Source organism: Rousettus aegyptiacus, unplaced genomic scaffold (assembly GCF_014176215.1).
Source record: "Rousettus aegyptiacus isolate mRouAeg1 unplaced genomic scaffold, mRouAeg1.p scaffold_m13_p_3, whole genome shotgun sequence".
Classification (NCBI taxonomy): Eukaryota; Metazoa; Chordata; class Mammalia; order Chiroptera; family Pteropodidae; genus Rousettus; species Rousettus aegyptiacus.
Genome location: NW_023416306.1, coordinates 673,868 through 693,686, shown reverse-complemented (window position 1 = coordinate 693,686; position 19,819 = coordinate 673,868). Strand labels below are relative to the sequence as shown.

Sequence of the window (19,819 nt, the reverse complement as noted above, 5' to 3'; positions counted from 1 at the left end):
TGACGGTGGGTGGGGTGGGGTGGGGAGCGGGGCTCGGACCCACCCCTCCCTCGGTGCTGGGCCTGGTACCCTAGGACGTTGCAGAGGAGCCTGCTGGGGGTCCGTCTTTACCTGACACCCCACTACCCACACACAGGCCTTTGTGAGCTTTTTGTTTCTTTATTTAAAACAAACATCTGTGCATTATGTACAGGTCCGGCTCCTGGATGGGTGGGCGGGCAGGGGGCCAAGCTGGGTGGGAGCGCAATGCTGGCTAAAGGGGGTGAGGGGGGTTCTGGGTCCCACTTGGCCAGCGGGCCGGCTTCTCCATTCCTGCTACCCAGCCCACTGCCTGGAGGCAGCCCCCTCCCCAGCCCACCTGACGGCTTCCCTTGGTAGTGACCTCCCAGCACCAAGGTGGAGAGAGGAAGCCTCTTCCTACAGCAAAATAAATAAGTGCCTGGCGTGGGGTCTAACCACCCCGCCCTCAGCCACCTCCCAAACCGGGCCGGAAAGCCGGGCCCATCCAGGAGAGGGTCAGGAGTACCGAGCAGCCTGTGTCACCCCATGGCCCGGGGGGTGGCGGGCAGAGCTGGGCAGGGCAGAGGCGAGGGGCTCTGGCCCCCAGGTTAAGGCAGAGCAGGGTGAGGGTAGTGAAGCCCAGGGCCGGGCCAGCCTTTGGCACAATGAGGAGAGGGGGGCTGGAGGGGGCCTGAAGCCCTTGGTCCTGGGCCTCCCAGCAGAGGCCTGGCAGATGAACACGGGGGCACGGGGAGGGGCTGGGCCGCCGCCGGACTCCGGTCTCCTCAGCTGTGTCCTTGAGCCAGCTCCTGGCGGTCAGCAGAGCGTGTCCGTGTTGAAGGAGAGCTGGGCCTGGCGGAGGACAGGCAGGCCAAGCTGGGGGAGGCACCCGGCACCCAGCACCCCGCAGGACTAGACATGGTCTCTCCTGCGTGCACCTGCCCCCGAGCTTTGGGGGGTGTGTGGCCTCTCTGCCCAGCCTGGTGGTCACTGTGTCTGGGGCTCTCCTGCCCCCTCACCACTTCTGCTCTGCCTATCTGAGGGCCCTCAGAGCCCCCGCGTGTAGAAGGGGCTGCCGCAGGTCTGTTCTCCGCCCGGGCCTGTGGTCCCCACGTCCATTCTGAGCATCAGACAGGCCTCTCTGTCCTCCTCAGCAAGAGTCCCTGCGGCCACAACCCCATGCCCGGGCTGCCCGGCCTGCAGGCCCTGCTCACCCGCTCCTCCTCAAAGCGGATGAGGCCCTCGTCCTCCGTGTCCAGGTCCTCGGGCTCGTCAGTCACGAGCGCCCTCAGCTCGGTGGGAGTGGGCCGTGGCCGGAACAGGCTGAGCAGGCGGCCCAGTGGGGACTGCAGGGCCGAAGGCGGCTCTGTCTCCTGCTGCTCCAAGTTGTCGCTCTGCTTCTTGGCGAAGTTTACAAACACCTGGTGGCCAGAGGCAGGGGGTGGGCTCAAGCAAGGGTGCGCCCCCGGGGTGGGCCCAGATGGCGCCCACGGGGCACTCACGTTGTCCAGGGTGGTCTGGCTGACCGAGTAGTCCTCGATGCCCAGCACGCCCACCACCTGCTCCATCTTACTGAACACCTGCGCCAGGGAGATGTGCTCCGACTTCAGCTGGTACTGCACCTTCGTGTGGTGCCGCTCCTGGGGGCACGGAGGTCAGGAGGTCAGAGGCCACTCAGGCAGTGCCCTCGCTCCCCATGACGGCCCCGCCCACCTTCAGCACGGCCTCCGGGAAGTTGCGGTTAAAGAACCGCACCACGTCCTTCACGCGCTGGCTGCTCCTGGTCCTCACTGTGATCATGTAGCCGTCTCCAAACCTGCCAGACAGGGCCATGGCTAGAGCCCTGCGGCCCAGGGTAGCCCCGCTGCCTGCCCTGGGGCCCTCAGCTCACCGGTTCTTCAGGTGCTGGATGCTGCCCAGGCAGCGCAGGCGCCCGTTCACCATGATGGCCAGCCGGGTGCACAGCGCCTCGCACTCCTCCATGCTGCGGACGGACACACAGGCTGGTGCCGGGGAGGGGGCGGGGCGGCGGAGGGGCCGGGCGAGGGGCGTGGTCAGGGCGGGGGCGGAGAGACCAGGGGAGGGGCGGGGGGGCCCGGCGTCTGCACCTGTGTGATGTCAGCACCACCGAACGGCCTGTCTTGATGAGATCCAGGATGAGGTTCCAGAGGAAGCGCCGGGCCTTGGGGTCCATGCCTGTGGTGGGCTCGTCCTGGGGGCGGGGCCAGGCTTAGCTGCTGCACCCTGCGCCCCACCTGGCCCCCCAGCCACCTCCTGCCCCGACTCACCAGGAAGATGAAGGCAGGGTACCCGATGAGGGCGATAGCTGTGGAGAGCTTCCTCTTGTTGCCGCCGCTGTAGGTGCCGGCTGGCTTGTCCGCATACTTGGTCAGCTCCAGCTTCTCCAGGGCCCACTTCACCACCTGGGGCGAGAGCAGGCGTCAGGGGCGCACCTTCCCGCCCAGCCCCCTCACGACCCCACCCCCCGCCCCCACGATGCTCACCCGGGCCTCGTCCTTCCATGGGATGCCTCGGAGCCTCGTGTACAGCTGCAGGTGCTCGCGGGCTGTGAGCTCGTCAAACAGCGCGTCGAACTGCGGGCAGTAGCCGAGGCTCTGCTGCACCTGGAGCAGCTCCTTGAGCACGCTGGGGACGCGGCACCCACCGTCAGCACCGCGCTGCAGCCACCCTGCCCGCCTCGACCCGCCCTGGCCCGCACGCCCGCACCTGTGGCCGTTGACGAAGGCCTCGCCCCCCGTCGTGCTCTCATCGCCCGTCAGCATCTTGAAGGTGCTGGTCTTGCCCGCACCATTGACACCCAGCAGGCCGAAGCACTCGCCGGGACGCACGCCCAGACACAGGCGGTCCACAGCCAGGATGCTGCCGATCTTCCGTGACTTGTACACCTGATGGAGGTGAGAGGCCACCTCCTCAGCAGGGCAGCACACCGGGATGGCAGGCGCCAGAAGGGGGTGGGGGGCCCCACATCCCCATCGCTGCCCTGCCTTTGCTCCGAGGCATACTGCACCCAGGCCCCGCCCACCCTTAACGATGCCCAAACCCCTGCCCCACCCCAAGCCACACCTTCCGGGCCCGCCCACCCTGAGCCACGCCCCCAGAGCCCTGAGCCGCGCCCCCACGCCTAGGCAGCCCTACCCTCCCTTCCTGGCCCCTCCCACACGCCCAGGCCCACCTTGGTCAGGTTCTCGATCTTGACCATGTCGTTGTCAGCGTCCCCCCGCAGCACTCGCTGCCGCTCGCTGGCCACGTCCACATCGTCCTCCACAGGTTTGGTAGACACCGGCATGCGCCTGGGGGGACGGCGTGGGCAGCGTTCGGCCTGGCCGCCAGCCCGGCACCTCGGGCCACTCCCGCCCGCCCGCCCCGCCCCACACTCACTGTGGCTGCCGCAGGAAGTTGTACTGACACATGAGGGTGAGGAAGAAGCCCACGACGCCCTCTACCGTCATGGCTACCAGGCCCCTGGTGACGATGTCCCACTCGAACGGGGACTTCATCTTGTCGAACTGGCCTGTAGGGCAGCTGACTCAGAGCCCGGACCCGCCCCCAGCCCGCCCCCCGCCCCCGCCCCTGGGCCCCTGCAGCCCCCGCCTGCCCCGCGGCCAGCCCTGGGCCCGCGCCGCGGCCCCGCCTCACCGATCTTGGCGTAGTACTCGTTGATGTACTCGTTGTACGCCATCTCCATGAGCCCGTGGCCCAGGTTGTAGTTGGGGAAAATGAGGAAGCAGCTTTTCAGGTAACTGTTGACAACCTTCAGGTCCTGAGGGGCACAGCGGATTACGGGCACGGCCTGAGCCCTGCTGCCCACCACGCCCTGCCGCCCCACCGCACGCTGCCGCCCCACCGGCCACACCTTGTCATGCTCGAAGAGCTGAAGCAGGAAGGTGGCCACGGTGGCCGTGATGCCAATGAAGAGGTTGATGACGATGAGAAACACGTAGGCCGAGCTGGGGACCTCGAACCAGAAGGAGGCCGGGTACATGATGGGCGTGATGGACCACCTGCGGGCAGGCGGGCATGTGGGTGGCAGCCACCAGGCGGCCTGCCCCGCCCCATGCCCACTCCCGCGCCTGGCCCCTTACCCATAGAGCAGGAAGAGGGAGAGCACGGCCGGGAAGTTGGTGGGCGACGTGTAGGCCGGCAAGTCGAACACGAACAGGATGATGACGCAGCAGGTGGCTGGGACCAGGTAGTTAAGCTACCGGAGCAGGGGTGGCTGGTGAGGGGCGGGGGCGAGGGCCAGGGGCGAGGGCTCCGGGCTGGGGCAAGGGGGGGGATGGGGGGGCAAGGGCGGGGGGGGGGAGGGCCGGGGCGAGGGCCTGGGGCTGGGGCGAGGGCTTGGGGGCAGCACAGGTGGGCCTGGCAGCTGAGGGGGTGATGGGATGGCCAGGGCCTGGGGGTCAAGGGAACCCCCAATCAGCCATGCAGGAGGGGCGCACCATGTCCCACACGTAGTTGGCCAGCCAGTAGATGACAGGGTTGCAGCCGCTGACAAACTGCAGGTGCTTGGCCTTGGTCGACTTCTCGGCCACCAGGAAGACCACGAAGCTAGCCGGCACGAAGGACATTGCCACGATGATGAAGATGGCGATGACCACGTCCGTGCCCTGCAGCCTGGAGACGAGCAGACCTCAGCCCTGTCCGCTCCCAGGCCTGGAGCGCTGCCCCAGCCCCGCCCCCGCACCTACAGATAGTCCAGGGAGAGGCTGGCGCTCGTCTTGTTCATGGGGTGGTTGGTGACGGTGATGCCTACGGCACAAGGAAGGGCGGTCTCAGGAGCCTGCTTCGTGCCGCCCACCCCAGCCTGCTGTACCCGGCTCACCGCAGGCCACCGCTGCACCAGCCCTGCCCCGGCTCACCATAGGCTGCCGGGTGGCCCTTGCTTTTGGGGAGGTTGGCGCGCAGGATGGCATTGTTGAGGCTGTTGAGGTAGGTGGGCATGCTGTGGTAACCCTTGTTGTTGTAGAAAACCTAGGGGATGCACGGAGAGACCCCAAGAGCCCTGTGGGTCCCTGTAGACCTCAGGCGAGGGCTAGATCCCGAGGGGCCCGGGGCCGGGCGGGGCTCACCTGGGCTGCCCGGCGCACAGCGATCTTCCGCACCATGGCCGGGGCTCGGGCGCCAAATGAGGCTGGGATGGACTTCTGGACATTGCCAAAGGTGATGGCCCCGTACCTGCGGGCCAAGGGGTGGTCAGGCCAGACAGTGGTGGGGGGCTGCCCCTGGCCCATAGTCGGCACGCGCATCCCCCGAGCTCACCGGTGCAGCCGGAAGCGGTCGGAGGTGAACAGCAGGTACTCGGAGACGTTATGGCCAGTGATGTCGGTCAGGATGTCGCCCGTGACCACGCGCATCTGTGGCGGGTGACCACCCACACCGCTCGGGCAGGAGAAGCCGGTGCCCTGCGCAGAGCAGGTGCAGCGGACGGGCTCCCGCACCAGGCGGGGCAGGGAGGGTGCCAATGTCCAGTTCTCTGCGGGCACAGCGGGCAGTCGGCCAGCAGCTCCGCCCGCCCCCGCCCCTGCCCCCACCCCCCAGGTGGCCGTGAGAGCCCTACCTGGCCCGGAGGTGGGAGGCAGAGAGGTGTTCCAGGCTGGCAGCGGGTCCTCGTCCTGGGATGCTGGGGAGTCGGAGGGAGCGGGCGAGGGCGGGGGCGGCACGAAGTTGGACAGGGGCAGGCCCTGCGTGAAGGACTCCAGGCACATGCCATCGAAGAACCGCGCGGCCAGCAGGCGCGACTCGCCGCTGCTCAGGTTCAGCGTGGGGCCCAGCGAGCCGTTGGCGGGCGACTTGAGCACGCAGGTGGCGCCCACGCCCGACGGCAGCCGGAAGGTGCTCACGAGCTGCTGGGGGCTGGCGTCGGGCGACAGCTGGAACCTGGGGGAACTCGCGGTGTGAGTGGGGGTGGGGCGATGGCGCTCGAACCCGGGCCCCGCCCCCCACGGCCGCCTGGCCCCGCCCCCACGGCCGCCTGGCCCCGCCCCCCACTGCCGCCTGGCGGGCGGGCGACCTCACCGCGAGTCGCGGCGCTCCTCGTTGGCGTAGGGAATGAAGTTGCCGCGGGGCTGGGTGTAGTTGTGGTACTGCGAGGGTGACAGGACCAGCGGGGGCAGGTCACCTAGCAGGGGGTGTGCGGAAGCCTTAGCAAGTCTGACCACCTGCGGTGGCCCCAGCCTCAGACGCAGCGCCGGGGCCCCCACGTGGCTCAGGAGCAGGGCAGGGCCGCAGTCCCACCAGGTGGGACACCAGCCCCCAAGAGGCCGTACCGATCTCGGGGACGGAGAGGGCCACGGTCATGGCCACGCAGACAAAGAAGGCGGGCAGCAGGATCTGCGAGGACAGCGCCTTGGAGTTGCGGCGGGCGCAGTGGAAGCGCTTCACCAAGAGCCCGTGGAACTGGCGCACCTTCAGCCACCAGCCCTCCAGCCGGCGGCCGCCCTGGCCGACCCGGGCCAGGGCCTCGGCCTCCGCCTCTGCACAGGGATGCAGGGCTGAGCAGGCGGCCCAGGCCGCCCCCCAGACGCCCTGCCCAGCCCCACCCGGCTGCCCCCCACCTTGCAAGCTGACATTGTCGGGGTCCTGCAGGTTGTTGAAGAGCGGGCGGTAGTCTCCGTAGACGTCCGTGTAGCCGGCGCCCTCGTCCCCGCGGGCAGAGCCCACCGAGGACGCAGACTGCAGCGACGCCTGTGACTGGGCCAGCTCCGCGCACTGGGCCAGGCTGCCCGTATGCACCCCCGCCAACGAAGCCAGGCCCTCCGGCCCGGGCAGCGCGTCCTTCCTGGACTCCTTCACGTCTGCCTCAGAAAAGCGGCCAAGGGGAGGGGGCTAGGACTGCCTGGGATCCCAGCCCCCACACTTAACCACCTGCCCAGGACCCTGGCCCCAGGAAGCCCCCGGGGAGTGTTGGGCCCTTGTTCCCACTCAGGACCCTTGGCCACTGGAAACTGGAAGAGTGAGCAGCCCCAGGTCAAAGTCAGGGCAGGCAGCGCAGGCAGGACCTGCTGATCAGCCCGGGCCCAGGGCCTCACCCGCCTCACTATTCTCCAGGGACTGCTCCTCCTCCGACACCTTGAGGAACACCTCCTCCAGTGTGGTGTCCATCAGCCCAAAGCTGCTCAGGTGTAAGGTGTCCAGACTGCACTCCAGGTGCTGTGAAAGGGCTGGGTGAGGCCCGCAGCACAGTGGGCCAGAGGGTGGTGCGCCTGCCCTCTCCACCTGCCCCGCCTCGCCCCCCCATATCCGCCGGCCCCGCCCTCTGCCTGCGCATCCAGCCCCGCCCCCTCCACCAGCCCCGCCTCCCCAGCTTGGCCCCACCCCTCTTCCAGCCCATCCAGCCCCGCCTCCTCGGCCCTGGACCTGGCCCCACCACCTCCCCGAGCACCACCATAGCCCCGCCCTGCCCCCACACCTGGAAGAGGCGCTCGAAGGCCCCCTTCTTGGCAGCCTCGCTGGGCAGGATGTAGGAGAGCTCGGTGCTTGTGTCCGAGACCAGCAGGCAGGAGGCCACATGCTTGCGGATGAACTGGGAGACCTGGGGCTCTGAGCAGCTGCTCAGCGGGGCCCGACCTGGGGGGCTGGACGGCAGCCCTGGCTCTAGGAGGGCGGGGGAGTAAGAAGGAGCATCACTCAGGGGCTGGGGGAGAGAAACCCTCCATGGGAGCAAAGCCGGTCGGGAGGGGGGCTAGGCAGGGGGCGAGCTCGGCCTGACCAGGCATCCCGGGCCCACGGTGAGGGCGCAGCCTCTCTGCCTCACTGGTCCTGGGACCAGGATCCCGGGGCCCCAGGCCAGCTCAGGCGGCCTCAGCACAGACCTTGGGGGCCCGGCGGCTCCGCAGGGCGCTTGACCAGCGTGAGGCGGTAGCCGTCGCCATAGGCGCCCTTGAGGAACAGCGGTGAGCCGCAGCACTTGAGCTTCCCGTGCGAGATGATGGCGATGCGGTCCCCCAACAGGTCGGCCTCGTCCATGTGGTGGGTGGACAGGAGGATGGTGCGGCCTGGGGGAGGCCGGGGTCTGGGTCAGAGCGCGGGGCCAGGCGGGGCCAGGCAGGGACACCCACACCTGTCGGCACCCCACTCACCAGGCTTATACTTCAGGATGAGGTCCCAGATGGCACGGCGTGCGTAGGGGTCCACGCCGGCCGTGGGCTCGTCCAGGATGATGGCTCGGGAGCCTCCCACAAAGGCAATGGCCACAGAGAGCTTGCGCTTCATGCCGCCTGACAGCGTCTGCACCAGCGAGTGCCGCTTGTTGGAGAGCTCCAGGTCTTCAATCATTCTGCGGTGGGGCAGAGGACGGGGTACCAGGAGCGTGGGGAGCGTGCACCACGGCCGGAGCCCCGCCCACAGCCTGGCCCCTCCCAGGCCCCGCCCCCACGCCTGCCGCGCCTCCACCCACTTGTCCATCTCCTTGCGGATCTCCTCCTGGGCCATGCTCTTGAGCCGCGAGTAGAACCAGAGGTGCTCCTCCACCGTGAGCCGGTCGAAGAGCACGTTGTGCTGCGGGCACATGCCCAGGTTCTTGCGGATCTCGCCCATCTCCGTGCGGATGTCGTGCCCGTAGATGGTGGCAGAGCCCGATGTGGGCGGGAACAGGCCGGTGAGGATGGACCTGGGCAGGGGGGCCGGGTCACAACCCCCGCCTCTTGCGGGAAGCCCTCACGGATGCCCACGCGGCCGGGACCCGCGGCCCAGCCCCTGACACTCACATGGTGGTGGTCTTGCCGGCCCCGTTGTGTCCCAGGAAGGACACCACCTGGTTCTCATAGAGGTTCAGGCTCAGTCTGTTCAAGGCCAACTTCTTGTCGTTCTTGTAGACCTTGGTGAGCTTGTCCACGCAGACCACCAGCGGCAGGTGAGTGGGCTCCTCCTCCATCCCCCGCGTCTCCTCTGCGCCAGGGCCGCGGGTCAGCGCTGAGGCCGCCCCAGTCCCTGAAACCCAGCGGCCGCCCCAGCTGCCACCCTCACCCGCCTCACCCAGGCGCCGGCTTTCCATGGCACAGGCCTGGTCCTCTTCCATGACGCTAAGGCGGGGGGCACGAGCCCACGGCCAGCTCCACTCCCACGCCTCTGTCCGCCCGCTGCCCAGCCAGTAGGACTTCTGCAGTGGGAAGTACCAGGGCCGGGGCAGCCCATACATGCCTGGGGGTGGGGAGAGGAGGGGAGGCTGACCAGCGTCTGAGGTCGATGGCCATGTGCCCCCTACCTCTGCCACGGAGCCGCACCCCCGCCACCCTCCCCCTCCAAAGCCTTGGCCGGTACCTGGGTGCACAGCCTCAATGTACCATGTGAGCACACCATAGACAACCGCATCCACCATCAGCATGGTGACAGCCAGGAGCAGGTTGAAGTCGTCCCCTTCCACAGGCGACTGGCTGAACGTGTGCCACTGGATGCCCACACCCGCCACCTCATACAGAGCGAAGTACTTGGAGCCCAGGCCAAAGGCCGTCGTAGACATCAGGGACTGAGGAGGCAGCAGCGTCAGCAGGTGCAGGAGGCCGGCCTCCCCCCACCCCGCCGCCAGGGCCCTTACAGCAATGCACTTCTCGAAGGCGGTGATCTTGTCGTGAGCCACCTCCTCACGGATCGCCACGTACATGTAGGGCACATAGCTCAGGAAGTAGATGATACCGCCGCAGGCTGAGGCCAGCTTGGCCTTGGAGTACAGCACAGACACCAGGAAGCTGGGGCGGGCGAGGCCGCAGGCCGTCAGCCACGCCGAGCTCTGGTGCTGAGCCCGAAGCCACCTCGGCTCCCGCCCCCCCCCCCCGCCCCCAGCCACCTCCCCCGCTGGGGCACAGAAGGGCTCCGAGCCAGGCGGTTTATGCGTTTTCTGGGCAAGCTGAGGGCTGCTCCCTCCCAGCCTGCCGCCAGTCACACGGTGCTCACCAGAACATGATGGTGGCCACGGCATAGACAGCCAGGAAGAGCCAGATGATGAGCACGTGGCTATGCATGAGGACCTGGCCGTACTTGAGGATGGCGGTGAGCGCCGTCACCGAAATGGAGAGCTGCACGAAGCCCGTGATGAACCAGGCCACCCAGTGCACGGCATTGTCCAGGCCCATGGTCTTCATCACCTGCGGCCAGGGGGGCAGGTGCAGGGGGCCTTGATGCAGATACCGAGGGGGGAGGAGTGCCCGTGGCCGCCCGCACCCCTACTCCTCCCCGTCTCCACCCCCACCTCCTTCAGTCGGTGCTCCTTCTCTGCCACAATGTGCTGGATGGTCATGGCCACCGAGTAGACCCAGGAAATCACCATGCAGAGCGGCATCATGTGCTCGATGACGAACAGGAAGCTGGGGTGGGGGCAGGGGCGTGAGGAACGGGCTCGGCCTGCGCGCCCACCCCCGGGTGCCCTGAACTCACTCGTCCCGCGTGTAGCAGGGGTAGGGGAACATCTGCACGTAGCTGCCCGGCTCCACCACATCGTGCCCCACAAAAGTGTTGATGATGGCACGCTCCATCATGTCTGCGGGGCGGGGGCGGGGTCAGCCGTCAGCAGGGCAGCGGCCCCCTCCCCCAGCATGGCCCCAGGCACGGCCCTCACCCTGGATCCAGACGAAGCCATACAGGAAGTAGAAGCGTCCCCCCGTGTTGGGCCCTGGCCGCCAATAGGCCCGGCGGATCTCGTTGGTTTTCTCGGTGAAGCTGGAGTTCTGACGGATCTTGTAGTGCACGTGGGGTGGCAAAGAGCCGTCCTTGCGTGTCTGGAAGATCACGCCTGGGACAGGACAGTGGGCGGGGTGTGGGCATGAGGGGGAGCCCAGGGACCGGGGGCTTGCGGAGAGCGGAGAGGAGAGCGGGGAAGGACAAGCACTAGGTGAGGCGGAGCTTAGGAAGGGGCGGGGCCTTCAGGGGCGGGGCCTCGCACCACCAAGGACTGGGAGTGGGGCTAGGCCGACTCAGGGAGGGGTTGGGGGCTGGCTCACTGGCAAACACGGTGACGTTGTCCTGGTAGGCCTGGTTGAGGGTGTAGTTGACGATGCTCTCCTCGTCCGGGAAACCCTTGAAGATGTCCACGCTCACCTGGGGGAAGGGACGGCGTGGTGGGAGCTGGCCCTGGGCCCCAGCGGAACCCTGCCAGGTGGCCCAGCCCACCTTGGACATGAACTGGATCCAGCCGCAGGCGGCATTGTCAATCGTGTCCAGCTGCTGCAGGAGGGCCGAGCCGCTGGGCAGTGAGAAGTTGTCCTGGAGCAGGGCCGGCGGCAGCTCCTCCAGCGACAGGTTCAACGCCTCGGGGTGCAGCCTCAGCTCCGCCACGTACTGGGGGTGGAAGCCTGGCTCAGACGCTAGCCTGTGCCGACCGCCGCCCAGGGCAGAGTGGGCTCCCTGCCACCCCCCGGCCCCGCCCCCACGGCACCTGCTGCAGCCAGTGCAGGTGCTGCTGCAGCCTGCCCTGCTCCAGGAAGCTCCGGATCTCGGCCGAGATGTTCAGCCAGACCTGGGCGTAGTGCGTCACGTTGCCTACAAAGGCAAAGGTCTCGTTGGCCTGCAGAGGGTGAGGGCACGGGGCATGGGGTGCTCGCAAGGACCCCAGCTGGCGACGGGGTTCTCCTCTCCCTCGCCCCCCCCACGCTGGGCACCAGCCAGCGGCTGGTTCCCACCAACGACCCGTCTTGCTCTGGCCAAGCTCCACCTGGAAGCTCCAAGCCCTCCCGCTCTCCACCTTCCTGCAGGGCCCCCTGCAACACGCTCTGGCTCCCCAGCCCCGGTCCCAGGGTGGCAAGGGGTACGGGCTCCCAGCTGTGCTCTCCTGCTCCTTTCTCGGACCCCTTCTGCATGCTGCCTTTGAGCAGCCCTGACACTTGGCCCCCGTCTCTCCCTGCACCTGGCCTAGGGAACCCCCCACTGCCTCTCCTCTCCCTGGGCCATTTCCGGCGCTGGTTTCCACTTGTTCCAGACAGCACCTCTCCCCTGGCATCCAGATGGGGGAGACGGGCACAGACACTGGCCTCAGTCACCCCCAAACCACCCAGCTGCCCGGCCCACATCTTGCCCACCAGGCACTGTTCTGGAAGACTTCCTCACGCAGTTCCCCGTGCTCACCAGCGCTGACCAGCCCTGGACACACCACGCCAGGCCAGGACCCTGTGCTACACTCGCCCCGCGGCAGCCACCACACGCACCTCCCCTTGAACCCACCCACTGTTCCGTCACTTGCAGAGCCACGTCGGGGCTCGCGGGCCAGGGCTGCACCCCTCCCATGCCAGTTCTGCGGACCTCCTGCTCAGGGTCCTCGCCTGCAGACCCCTCCGCCCGGCTCCTCCAGCTCCTGCCTCAGGGAACACCTGCAGCGCAGCCCCAGACGTGCAGGCTCGCGCACCTTGAGGATGACGCGGTCCGCCTCGGAGCCGGCCGGCGCGTACAGGATCTTGGGGTTGCTGGTCATGAGGTGCACGAGAAGGCCCAGGTTCCGCTGCTCCTTGCTCGTGAAGCCCAGGGAGCTCATGTTGCCGCGTCGCAGCGCCTCCGGCTCAATGGTGCTGGGGCAGCGGAGGGCAGTCATTGGTGGCGTGGGGGCGGGGCTTCAGGGTGGCACGGGGCGGGGCCTCGAGGGTGGGAGCCGGGCTGCAGGGTGAGGTGGGCGGGGCGGGGCTTGGGGCGGGACTTCAAACTGGATGCGGGGGTGAGGTGCGGAGTGTGGCGTGCGCCTGCGCCGGTGCTCAGAGCCAGACCGGGCTCAGGACCCGCCCCGTCTGCTTCGTCGTCCCGCTTCCCCCCCCCCCCCCCCCCGCCACGGCACTTCCCATGCCTCCCACCTACCGGTTGTTGCCACACAGGATGGGCTGCAGGGCAGCCCAGAGCTGCACGAAGGCTGAGCACTGGCCCTGCAGCGCGTCCGAGGAAGCCTGAGTGGCAGCAGATGGGGCGCCGTCCTCGGCCGTGGTGTTGGGACCCGTGCCCACCCCGGTCGCTGTGCCATTGGCCGTCCCGCCGGGGCTGCTGGCAGGGGGCCCAGGAGCCCGGCCTGCGCAGGCGCCCTGGGGCAGCAGCAGGGCCAGGGCAGAGAGGACGTCCACGTCCTGCAGAACTTTTTGGGCGTCCAGCAGGTCCTCCAGCAGCGCCTGCAGCCGCCGCGGGGGTGGTGCTTGCTGCTGGGGGGCTGAGCTGTTAGGGACATCCAGGTCCAGCTGAGGAGAAATGGAGCATGTGGGCAATGGAGGCCGAGGGGAGGGGATGGGCTGGGGGCTCACGGACATGCGTGTGACTGAGCTTAGCGGGGAACAGGGAAGACTCCAGCGGAAGGGCACAGGCGGGGAGCAGAGGGCTGAGGGGGAGTCTGCAGCCAGGGGGCTAGGGGAGCACCGGGTGCGGGGTGGATGGCACAGACGGGAGAGGACACGGGGCAGGTCGAGGGTGCGAGGCACGGCATCACGGGGGGCGGACGCCCAGCGCCAGGCCCAGGCGGCCCAGCCCCGCAGGACCTCCTCACCTGCTGGGCGATCCTGGCCGCGTCCAGCTGTCTCCGGAGCTCCGAGGCCAGCCCTGAGAAGCGCCTGGCTCGGGCTGCAGCCTGCCCACTGCAGACAGCGTCCCGGTAACCCTGCAGTGCTGGCTGCTGACCCCGGGGCGCAGTGAGGATCCGGCCCAGCTCCCTGGAGCCCGGTGCACATGTGAGCTGCTCCAGGAGGGCCGGGGCCAGCAGCAGCTCCTGGGGGGCAGGGGAATGGCTGGGAAAGAGCCCCACCAAAAGGAAGGCAGGCCCTTGTCTGACCTGCCCTCAGGCCCCACCTGCCCCACCTACTACACCTGGTCTGAGGCTGCCAGGGTCTCACAGGAGGAACCCAGGTCACCATCCTGCCTTCCCGCTCCCTGTACCAGCCGTAAACTCCCAGGACCCTCCCTCATTTTCCAGACGGAGCTCAGAATGATCAAGGGGGTGCCCTTCTGCACCCACAATGTAGAAACACCCACCCGGGGGCAGGTAGCAGCCTCCCGTCCCCCTGACAGCCCTCACCTCCAACTGGAATAGGGAGCTGGTACCCAGGCGGCCCCAGGGCTCCTGACTCCTGGGGAGTCCCGAGTCCACATCCAGGGCAGGCAAAGGGTGAAAGAGCAGACGATACACCTGGCATGGGAGGGGCCGTGGCTCAGGCTGAGCGTTCTGGTCCTGGCTCCCGAGCCCAGCATGACCCCATCCCCGGGCAGCCAGGGGAGGGTACAACAGACTGGCCAGCGCCAGGCACTGTCCCCAGGAGCAGGCATGTACTCGCTGCCGATGCTCGCCCTGCCTCACCTCAGGCAGGTCCACCTGGGCAGCCAAGAAGGCCTGGGCCGTGCTGTTAGGCAGCGACAGGTTCTGCGTCAGGAAACACCACAGCTCCTTCGGGTCCCTGGCCACCGAGTCCAGAGAGAAGGAGGACGCTGGACAGGCAGAAGGATGGGGCTGAGGGCTGGCTCTGAACAGGCTCAGAGCCAAGCTCCCGGCACCAGGGCTCAGCCACCGTGGCGGGCAGCTCGGCCAGGCCCATGACCATGACTGTGCCCCCCGAACTCAGAGCCATGCTTTAGACGAAGGGCCCGAGGCATGACGCGGCCCGGGCGGGAAGTCACCAAGCTGGGGTTCAAACCCAGGTGACACCAGAGCTCGGGCCGCAGCCCCCACCTCCCTGCACAGGGGACCGCCCAGCCCAGCCGGGAAGCACCTGCAGGTCTGTCTGAATGGCCGTCCCAGGGGTCCGGGCCCGAGCTGAGGGCCTCCAGGTGCTGGTGCAGGGCCTCGAGCCCCGAGCCCAGGCTGGGCCGCTCCGGGTCGAACAGGTTGCCCTCCTCCACCACGCGGTTGAGGCGCTCCAGCAGCTGAGTGACCCTGTGCCGCCATCAGATGTCACCCGCCGGCCGCCGGGCCCGGGGCGGGGGGAGGGCAGGGGGCTGGGCTCCGAGGAGGCACTCACGTGGAGTTGGCATACTGCAGGAAGCCGAACTCGTCCCGCTGGCCGTCTGGGCACAGCGACTGCATGACGGGTAGGATGCCGGCCGAGGTGAGCGGTGCCGCCGTGTAGAAGGCTGGGGGCCCGGGCGGGGACAGGACCCCGAGCCAGGGGGCAGGGGAGGGGAGGGAGGAGTCGAGAAGGGGGAGGGAGACAGACGCCGAGAAGAGAAGTTTAGAGAAAGTCAGGGAGGAAAGGCACCTTCAGGCAGCAGACGGGGGACAGAGCCGGGAGTTCCAGTGCAAGCGACCTCAGCAGGTCAGAGGTCGGAGGGCATCCCACACTCCCTTCCCACTCCCAGAGCATCCCTCTTCCCTCAGCCAGCTGAGACCGGAATGCACTGACACCCCTGCCCCAAGGATTCAGGTGCGACAGGGCCCACAGGGCCCGCAGAGCCCGGGGAGCCTATGGGGCCCCCTGCGAGGCAGTGACCTCTGACCTCTCTGGCCAGCTGGTTAGCAGAGTGAATGCAAGAGCCCACCAGAGTCTGAGAGAGCAGCCAGGTGTCCCGCCCGGGAAGGACCAGGTGACCCCACAGAGAGGGACGCCGGGGAGCCTCGCCCAGAGCCCTTCACGCCCACCACCCACTGTCCCCTCCCGAGAGCAGCGACTTCTGACAGCGGGCGGGGGGCTCTGCAGGACCCAGCAAAGCCGGGAGAGGCTGTTAATGCAAGCGGGGGGCTGGCACAGGGCGGGGGAGTGTGCTCCAGCCGCACCAAGAGGCCCGGCGGGCCGCCCTGCGGCTGCGCCTGGGCCAGCAAGGAGGAGGCGGCCGCTCACTTACAGACTGCATGCGGGCGGCAGAGGACAAGAGACCGTGCGGGGGAGGGGCGAAACAAAACAGAGGAGAACAGTGAGAAGCCGGCGCCTGGTCACTCGTGGTCACCACGGCCAGCCACATCCTCCAGCCTGTCCGGGAGGTGTGTCCACACGGGGGAGCAGGCACCCGGACTGGGGGGGCCGGGACTCGTGCGTGCGGTCACGTGCACGCGGTCATGCCCGCCCCGCCCCCCGGAGCCGAGCCCGCCCCCAGGACCCTCACCTTCCTTCACCGAGATGGTCGGCTTCTTCTGCCGAAGCCCCAGCAGGATGAAGAAGAGCACGAGGGGGATGAAGATCTCGAAGGCCAAGACCCACTGGAAAGGGCGGGCGGGGGGGCGGCCATCAGCCTGGGGAGACGGACGCCCTCCCCGACGGCCGGCCCGGGGCCCACAGGTGGACCCACGCCCGCCCTTCAGGGGCCTCCTCGAGGGGCAGGAGAGCGAGTGTCCTCGTCCGGCTCAAGCGAGAATCACACCCCCGCCCCCCAGGCCAGCTCCTGCTGCCACGCTGAAGGCCAACAGAGTCAAAGCGGCCAGCTTGTGGCCCACTCTGACCCATGCATGTGCCCAGCTGGCCTTCCCGCCTGCCCGCGGCGAGGCCTGGCTGGGGCCTGAGCCTCCGGAAGACGTGCTCAGGGGCCTCGCAGCCCCTAGTCCCCGAGGCTCAGGCACCTCCTTCTGCCCTGGGCCCTCGTCCTCAGCCTGGGTGCCCGCCCTGGGCCTCGCTCAGTGTTTCTAGGACGGCCCCTGCCACCTCAGGCTGGGCACCTGGCTGGGCCCCCGGGGCCTGTTCTGGTGGGACAGGACTGGGGGGCCGGCGCCCAGGTCCCCCGCAGCTCCACTGGGACAACGGCGCTTTGCCCTCACCCCGCCTCTCCTGGCTCGGCCAGGGGAAAGACGAGGGGGTCTCAGGCCAGGTGCTGGGGGGGAGCGCCTGCCTGGCCGGAGGGCGCGCCTTGACCCCCACCCCACCCAGCTCTTCTTGGAGGTGCCAGGTTTCCTTTGTCCTCACCCCCACCCCAAAACTGACTTGGAGCCTCCATCACAGGGCGCTCTGTCTGGCCCGGGGCGCGAGCTGCTGGTCCCCTGGGGTGGCAGCTGCTGCTGTGTTCACTGTGCTCTGACAACAGTGCTCTGTGGTCTGGAGCAGCCTGCCGCGTCTGTGCCCCACGCCCGCCCCAGCCCGTGCCAGCCTCCACCCCCTCCCCAGGCCAGGGCCGGCCTGCGGCTGGCCCAGGAGGTGTCGTGGGCACCCACGGGGCTCGCGGCAGGCGCATGTCACCTGCGTGTGCGCCCACAGGGAGAGGCTGGCTGCCTGAGAAGGGCGACCCTGGCGGCCAGGGTCATGGCCGTGGTGCCAGCTCCACCCACGCCCGCCCTGCCACCGGGCACCTCCACCTCGCAACTGCAGCAACAGGCCTCACTGCCTCCTCGTCACTATAGCAACGGCTGCGCAGGAGCCACTGGGAGGAGCGGCCCGCTGGGCGGGCGGGAGGGCAGTCGGAGGGGCATCTGGTTACAGGCAGCAGCACAGGTCGTCACACCTGGTCATCCCACCCGGGGGCCTGCAAGGGAGCCAAACCGGTCTTCTGAGACCAGCCCAGTGCCCCCAGATTGTCCCTGGGGCCTAGGTACCACCCCGGCCTGAGTCCCCTCCTTCTGTGTCAAGGGCAGAGCGGTTGAGACCTGCAGATAGAGTTACCGCCTCCCACCCTGGTGACTCGGTGCCTGTAATCCAGGCCCTCCCCCAGGAACAGCCGGTCACCCCAGGGTAGGCCAGGTCCAGCTAACGAAGAGGGCACGGGCCACACCCACGGATGCAGAAACGAACGCGCAGAGCTTGGAAGAGGGAGCAAGCCCGGCGCCGACGTCCTTGGCTTGGCTCCTGCACGCCGGACCGAGCTTCCACAGGGCGCACCCCAGCGAGGCACGAGGCACGCAGAGCAACACCTCTGTCGGCCAGGCCCCGGGGCCCGGCTCCGAGGCCCAGGCTCTCCTGGGCAAGGGGGGCTCCAGCAGGAGCGTGCCCCGCATCTGGCCGCCCCTAGCTTCACAGTGTCAGGCGGCAAGGCCTCAGTCACTCTGGAGGAAGTTCTGGTTTGCTGTGCCAGAAGGCCGGGGACCTCCACGTCGCCTGCCCACCCCCTGGGACTGCCTCGGGGCAGGGCACAGGAAGGTTCTGCGTGAGGCCCAACCTAGCAGGTGGGGATACTCCTGGGTGTTGCCAGGTGCCCTGCAAGCCATCGCTCCTTTCTCTGAGCCTTCTGGTCCTCAGTGGATGCAGGGGCCATCACCCCGGCCTCTGCTCCCAGCCCCTGGGGGCCCCTTCCTACCAAGAACCCCGGGGCTGATACCAACGCATACCCACATGCCGGCCCCCCTTCTCCTGAGCCCCACCCTGCTACCCCCAGTGACCCGAAGCCTGAGGTGGAGGAAGCTGCATCAGAGGCTGCCTGGGGCTACAGGCCCGACCCAGCACCCACCAGCCCAGGCCCTCCGGGCAGGCAGTGTGTGCACCGAACCTGGCTCCCTGCCAGGGCCAGGTGACCAGGGAATCTGGCCAGGCCATGGTGATGACAGCCACCCTGCCCTGTTCGCAGCCCCGGCTTTCTCATTGTGCACTTCAAGGCCCTTCTCAAGGAGGGACCCAGGCAGGAGCTGGTCAGCCCGAGAGGTCTCAGGCTGGGATAGGAGCGACCTGGGCCCCAGGTGGGCAAGATGTCTCCTTCTTAGGCCCCCACTTGGGACCCAGCCTGTTCTGGGCCCGTCCTGGAAAATCCCCAGGGCCCGTTCAGAAACCCGAGCTGCCCAGGCCTCTCTGGTGCCACCCTGTGCCCTTCCCAGGGCCGGAGCAGTGAGGGCCAGCCTGCCGACATCCACCACGCCGGGCCTGCTCCTCACCAACGCTTCTGTCCCCGACAGCTGCCGTGCCCGGAGCTCTCAGACCGCTGGCTGCCCCAACCACAGGGCAGAGAGCTGGGGAGCCTGGCTGGTCACCGCATGACCCCAGAGGAGGCTGGGGCAGGGGGATCAGAGAGTGGGTCAGCCTCCCTGGAGGACTGCCCCAAAGGACAAAAGGGTGTGGGGACTCAGGGTGGCAGAGGCTGGCACAGCAAGGACATTCCCAGTGGTGAGAAAGCAATAACAGCGGAGGCCGATGGACATGCGGGGTGGGGGTGGGGGGCCTGCCCAAAGGCAGACGGTGGTGCAGGAATGCAGAGACAGGATCGCTGCGGGGACTCCAGGGAGGCCGGGCCCAGAGGCCACTGAGCCTCTGAGATGGATCAAGTCTCCCTCTGTCATAGGAACCAGGGCCTCCAGCGACCCCGGAGTCCCCAGGGCTGCCTTCTCCCCCACCCCCCGCCTCTGAAGCTGGCCCTGGAGAGCGCGATGCGGAGGGTGCCCGTGACTCAGCCGAGCACCACGAATGTCAGGGGCCGGTGAGCGGCGGGCTGGGCATCGCCCTCATCCCCAGAGGCCGGACAGCGGGCAGGGGCGGGCGGCGCCCGGTTGGGAGGGGGCTCTGGCCCGCCGCCCCGCGCGCGCCACCCCCGACGCCCGCCTGGGGTCTGCGCGCGCCCGGGCCGGCCCCTCGCCTCATGTGCGCGCGAGGAGCGCGCCGCCGGCCCCGGTGCGCGCGGCCGCGGTGGCCCGCCGGCCCGCGGTGCGGGGTCGCTCACCGGGCTTCGGCGCTTCAGCGTCACGTTCTTCCAGAGCAGCAGCTGCAGCTGGTGCAGGAAGCCCATGGCGGGGCCGCGCTCCGGCCGCCTCCGCGCCGCGGCCCGCTCCTCTGCGCGCCCCGCCGGCCGCGCCGCCCGCCGCGCCGCTCGGCATCGCCCGCGCGGGGGCGGGGTCTCGGCGCGCGGGACCGGCTCCGCGCTGGCTCCGCCCCGGCGGCCGCCGCAGCAGCCTCTCCCGCCGGTCCTCCGCCGGCGCCGCCCCCGCTTAAAGGCGCCGCGTCGTGTCCGCCGTCCCGCCCCCCGCCCGGGAGCCCTGCCCGGGCTGTTCCCGGATCTCTACCCGCCATAGGCGGCTTTCTGG

The 19,819-nt window shown here is 68.8% G+C and overlaps 1 protein-coding gene across 3 annotated transcripts; it reads right to left on the bottom strand.

Annotated features, from left to right (window-relative positions):
• Window positions 1-143: 143 nt before the first annotated feature.
• Window positions 144-19,596, bottom strand: ABCA2 (ATP binding cassette subfamily A member 2). Of its 3 annotated transcripts, XM_036239227.1 has the most exons (49): window positions 19,459-19,524; window positions 16,000-16,093; window positions 15,742-15,744; window positions 14,922-15,033; window positions 14,673-14,836; window positions 14,264-14,391; window positions 13,985-14,095; window positions 13,460-13,678; window positions 12,790-13,157; window positions 12,350-12,509; window positions 11,387-11,515; window positions 11,122-11,289; window positions 10,953-11,049; window positions 10,571-10,744; window positions 10,390-10,492; window positions 10,205-10,319; window positions 9,910-10,100; window positions 9,554-9,704; window positions 9,280-9,484; window positions 8,995-9,159; window positions 8,727-8,907; window positions 8,417-8,629; window positions 8,100-8,296; window positions 7,833-8,015; window positions 7,430-7,614; window positions 7,050-7,170; window positions 6,576-6,815; window positions 6,288-6,494; window positions 6,037-6,139; window positions 5,579-5,898; window positions 5,281-5,494; window positions 5,091-5,196; window positions 4,881-4,992; window positions 4,710-4,770; window positions 4,461-4,635; window positions 4,104-4,219; window positions 3,875-4,022; window positions 3,658-3,781; window positions 3,400-3,532; window positions 3,194-3,311; window positions 2,728-2,906; window positions 2,505-2,646; window positions 2,289-2,423; window positions 2,109-2,212; window positions 1,892-1,984; window positions 1,714-1,816; window positions 1,503-1,640; window positions 1,215-1,421; window positions 144-852 (listed from the first exon to the last, which is right to left on the bottom strand). In XM_036239227.1, exons 1-49 carry the CDS (start codon window positions 19,522-19,524, stop codon window positions 817-819), a joined length of 7,317 nt encoding a protein of 2,438 aa, XP_036095120.1. In that variant the 3' UTR covers window positions 144-816. The 3 variants fall into 3 exon arrangements, with proteins under 3 accessions (XP_036095120.1, XP_036095121.1, XP_036095122.1); XM_036239228.1 differs by lacking the exon at window positions 15,742-15,744 and having other exon boundaries at window positions 792-852; window positions 19,459-19,596; XM_036239229.1 differs by lacking the exons at window positions 14,673-14,836; window positions 14,922-15,033; window positions 15,742-15,744; window positions 16,000-16,093; window positions 19,459-19,524 and having other exon boundaries at window positions 792-852; window positions 13,460-13,697; window positions 14,264-14,388.
• Window positions 19,597-19,819: the final 223 nt, after the last annotated feature.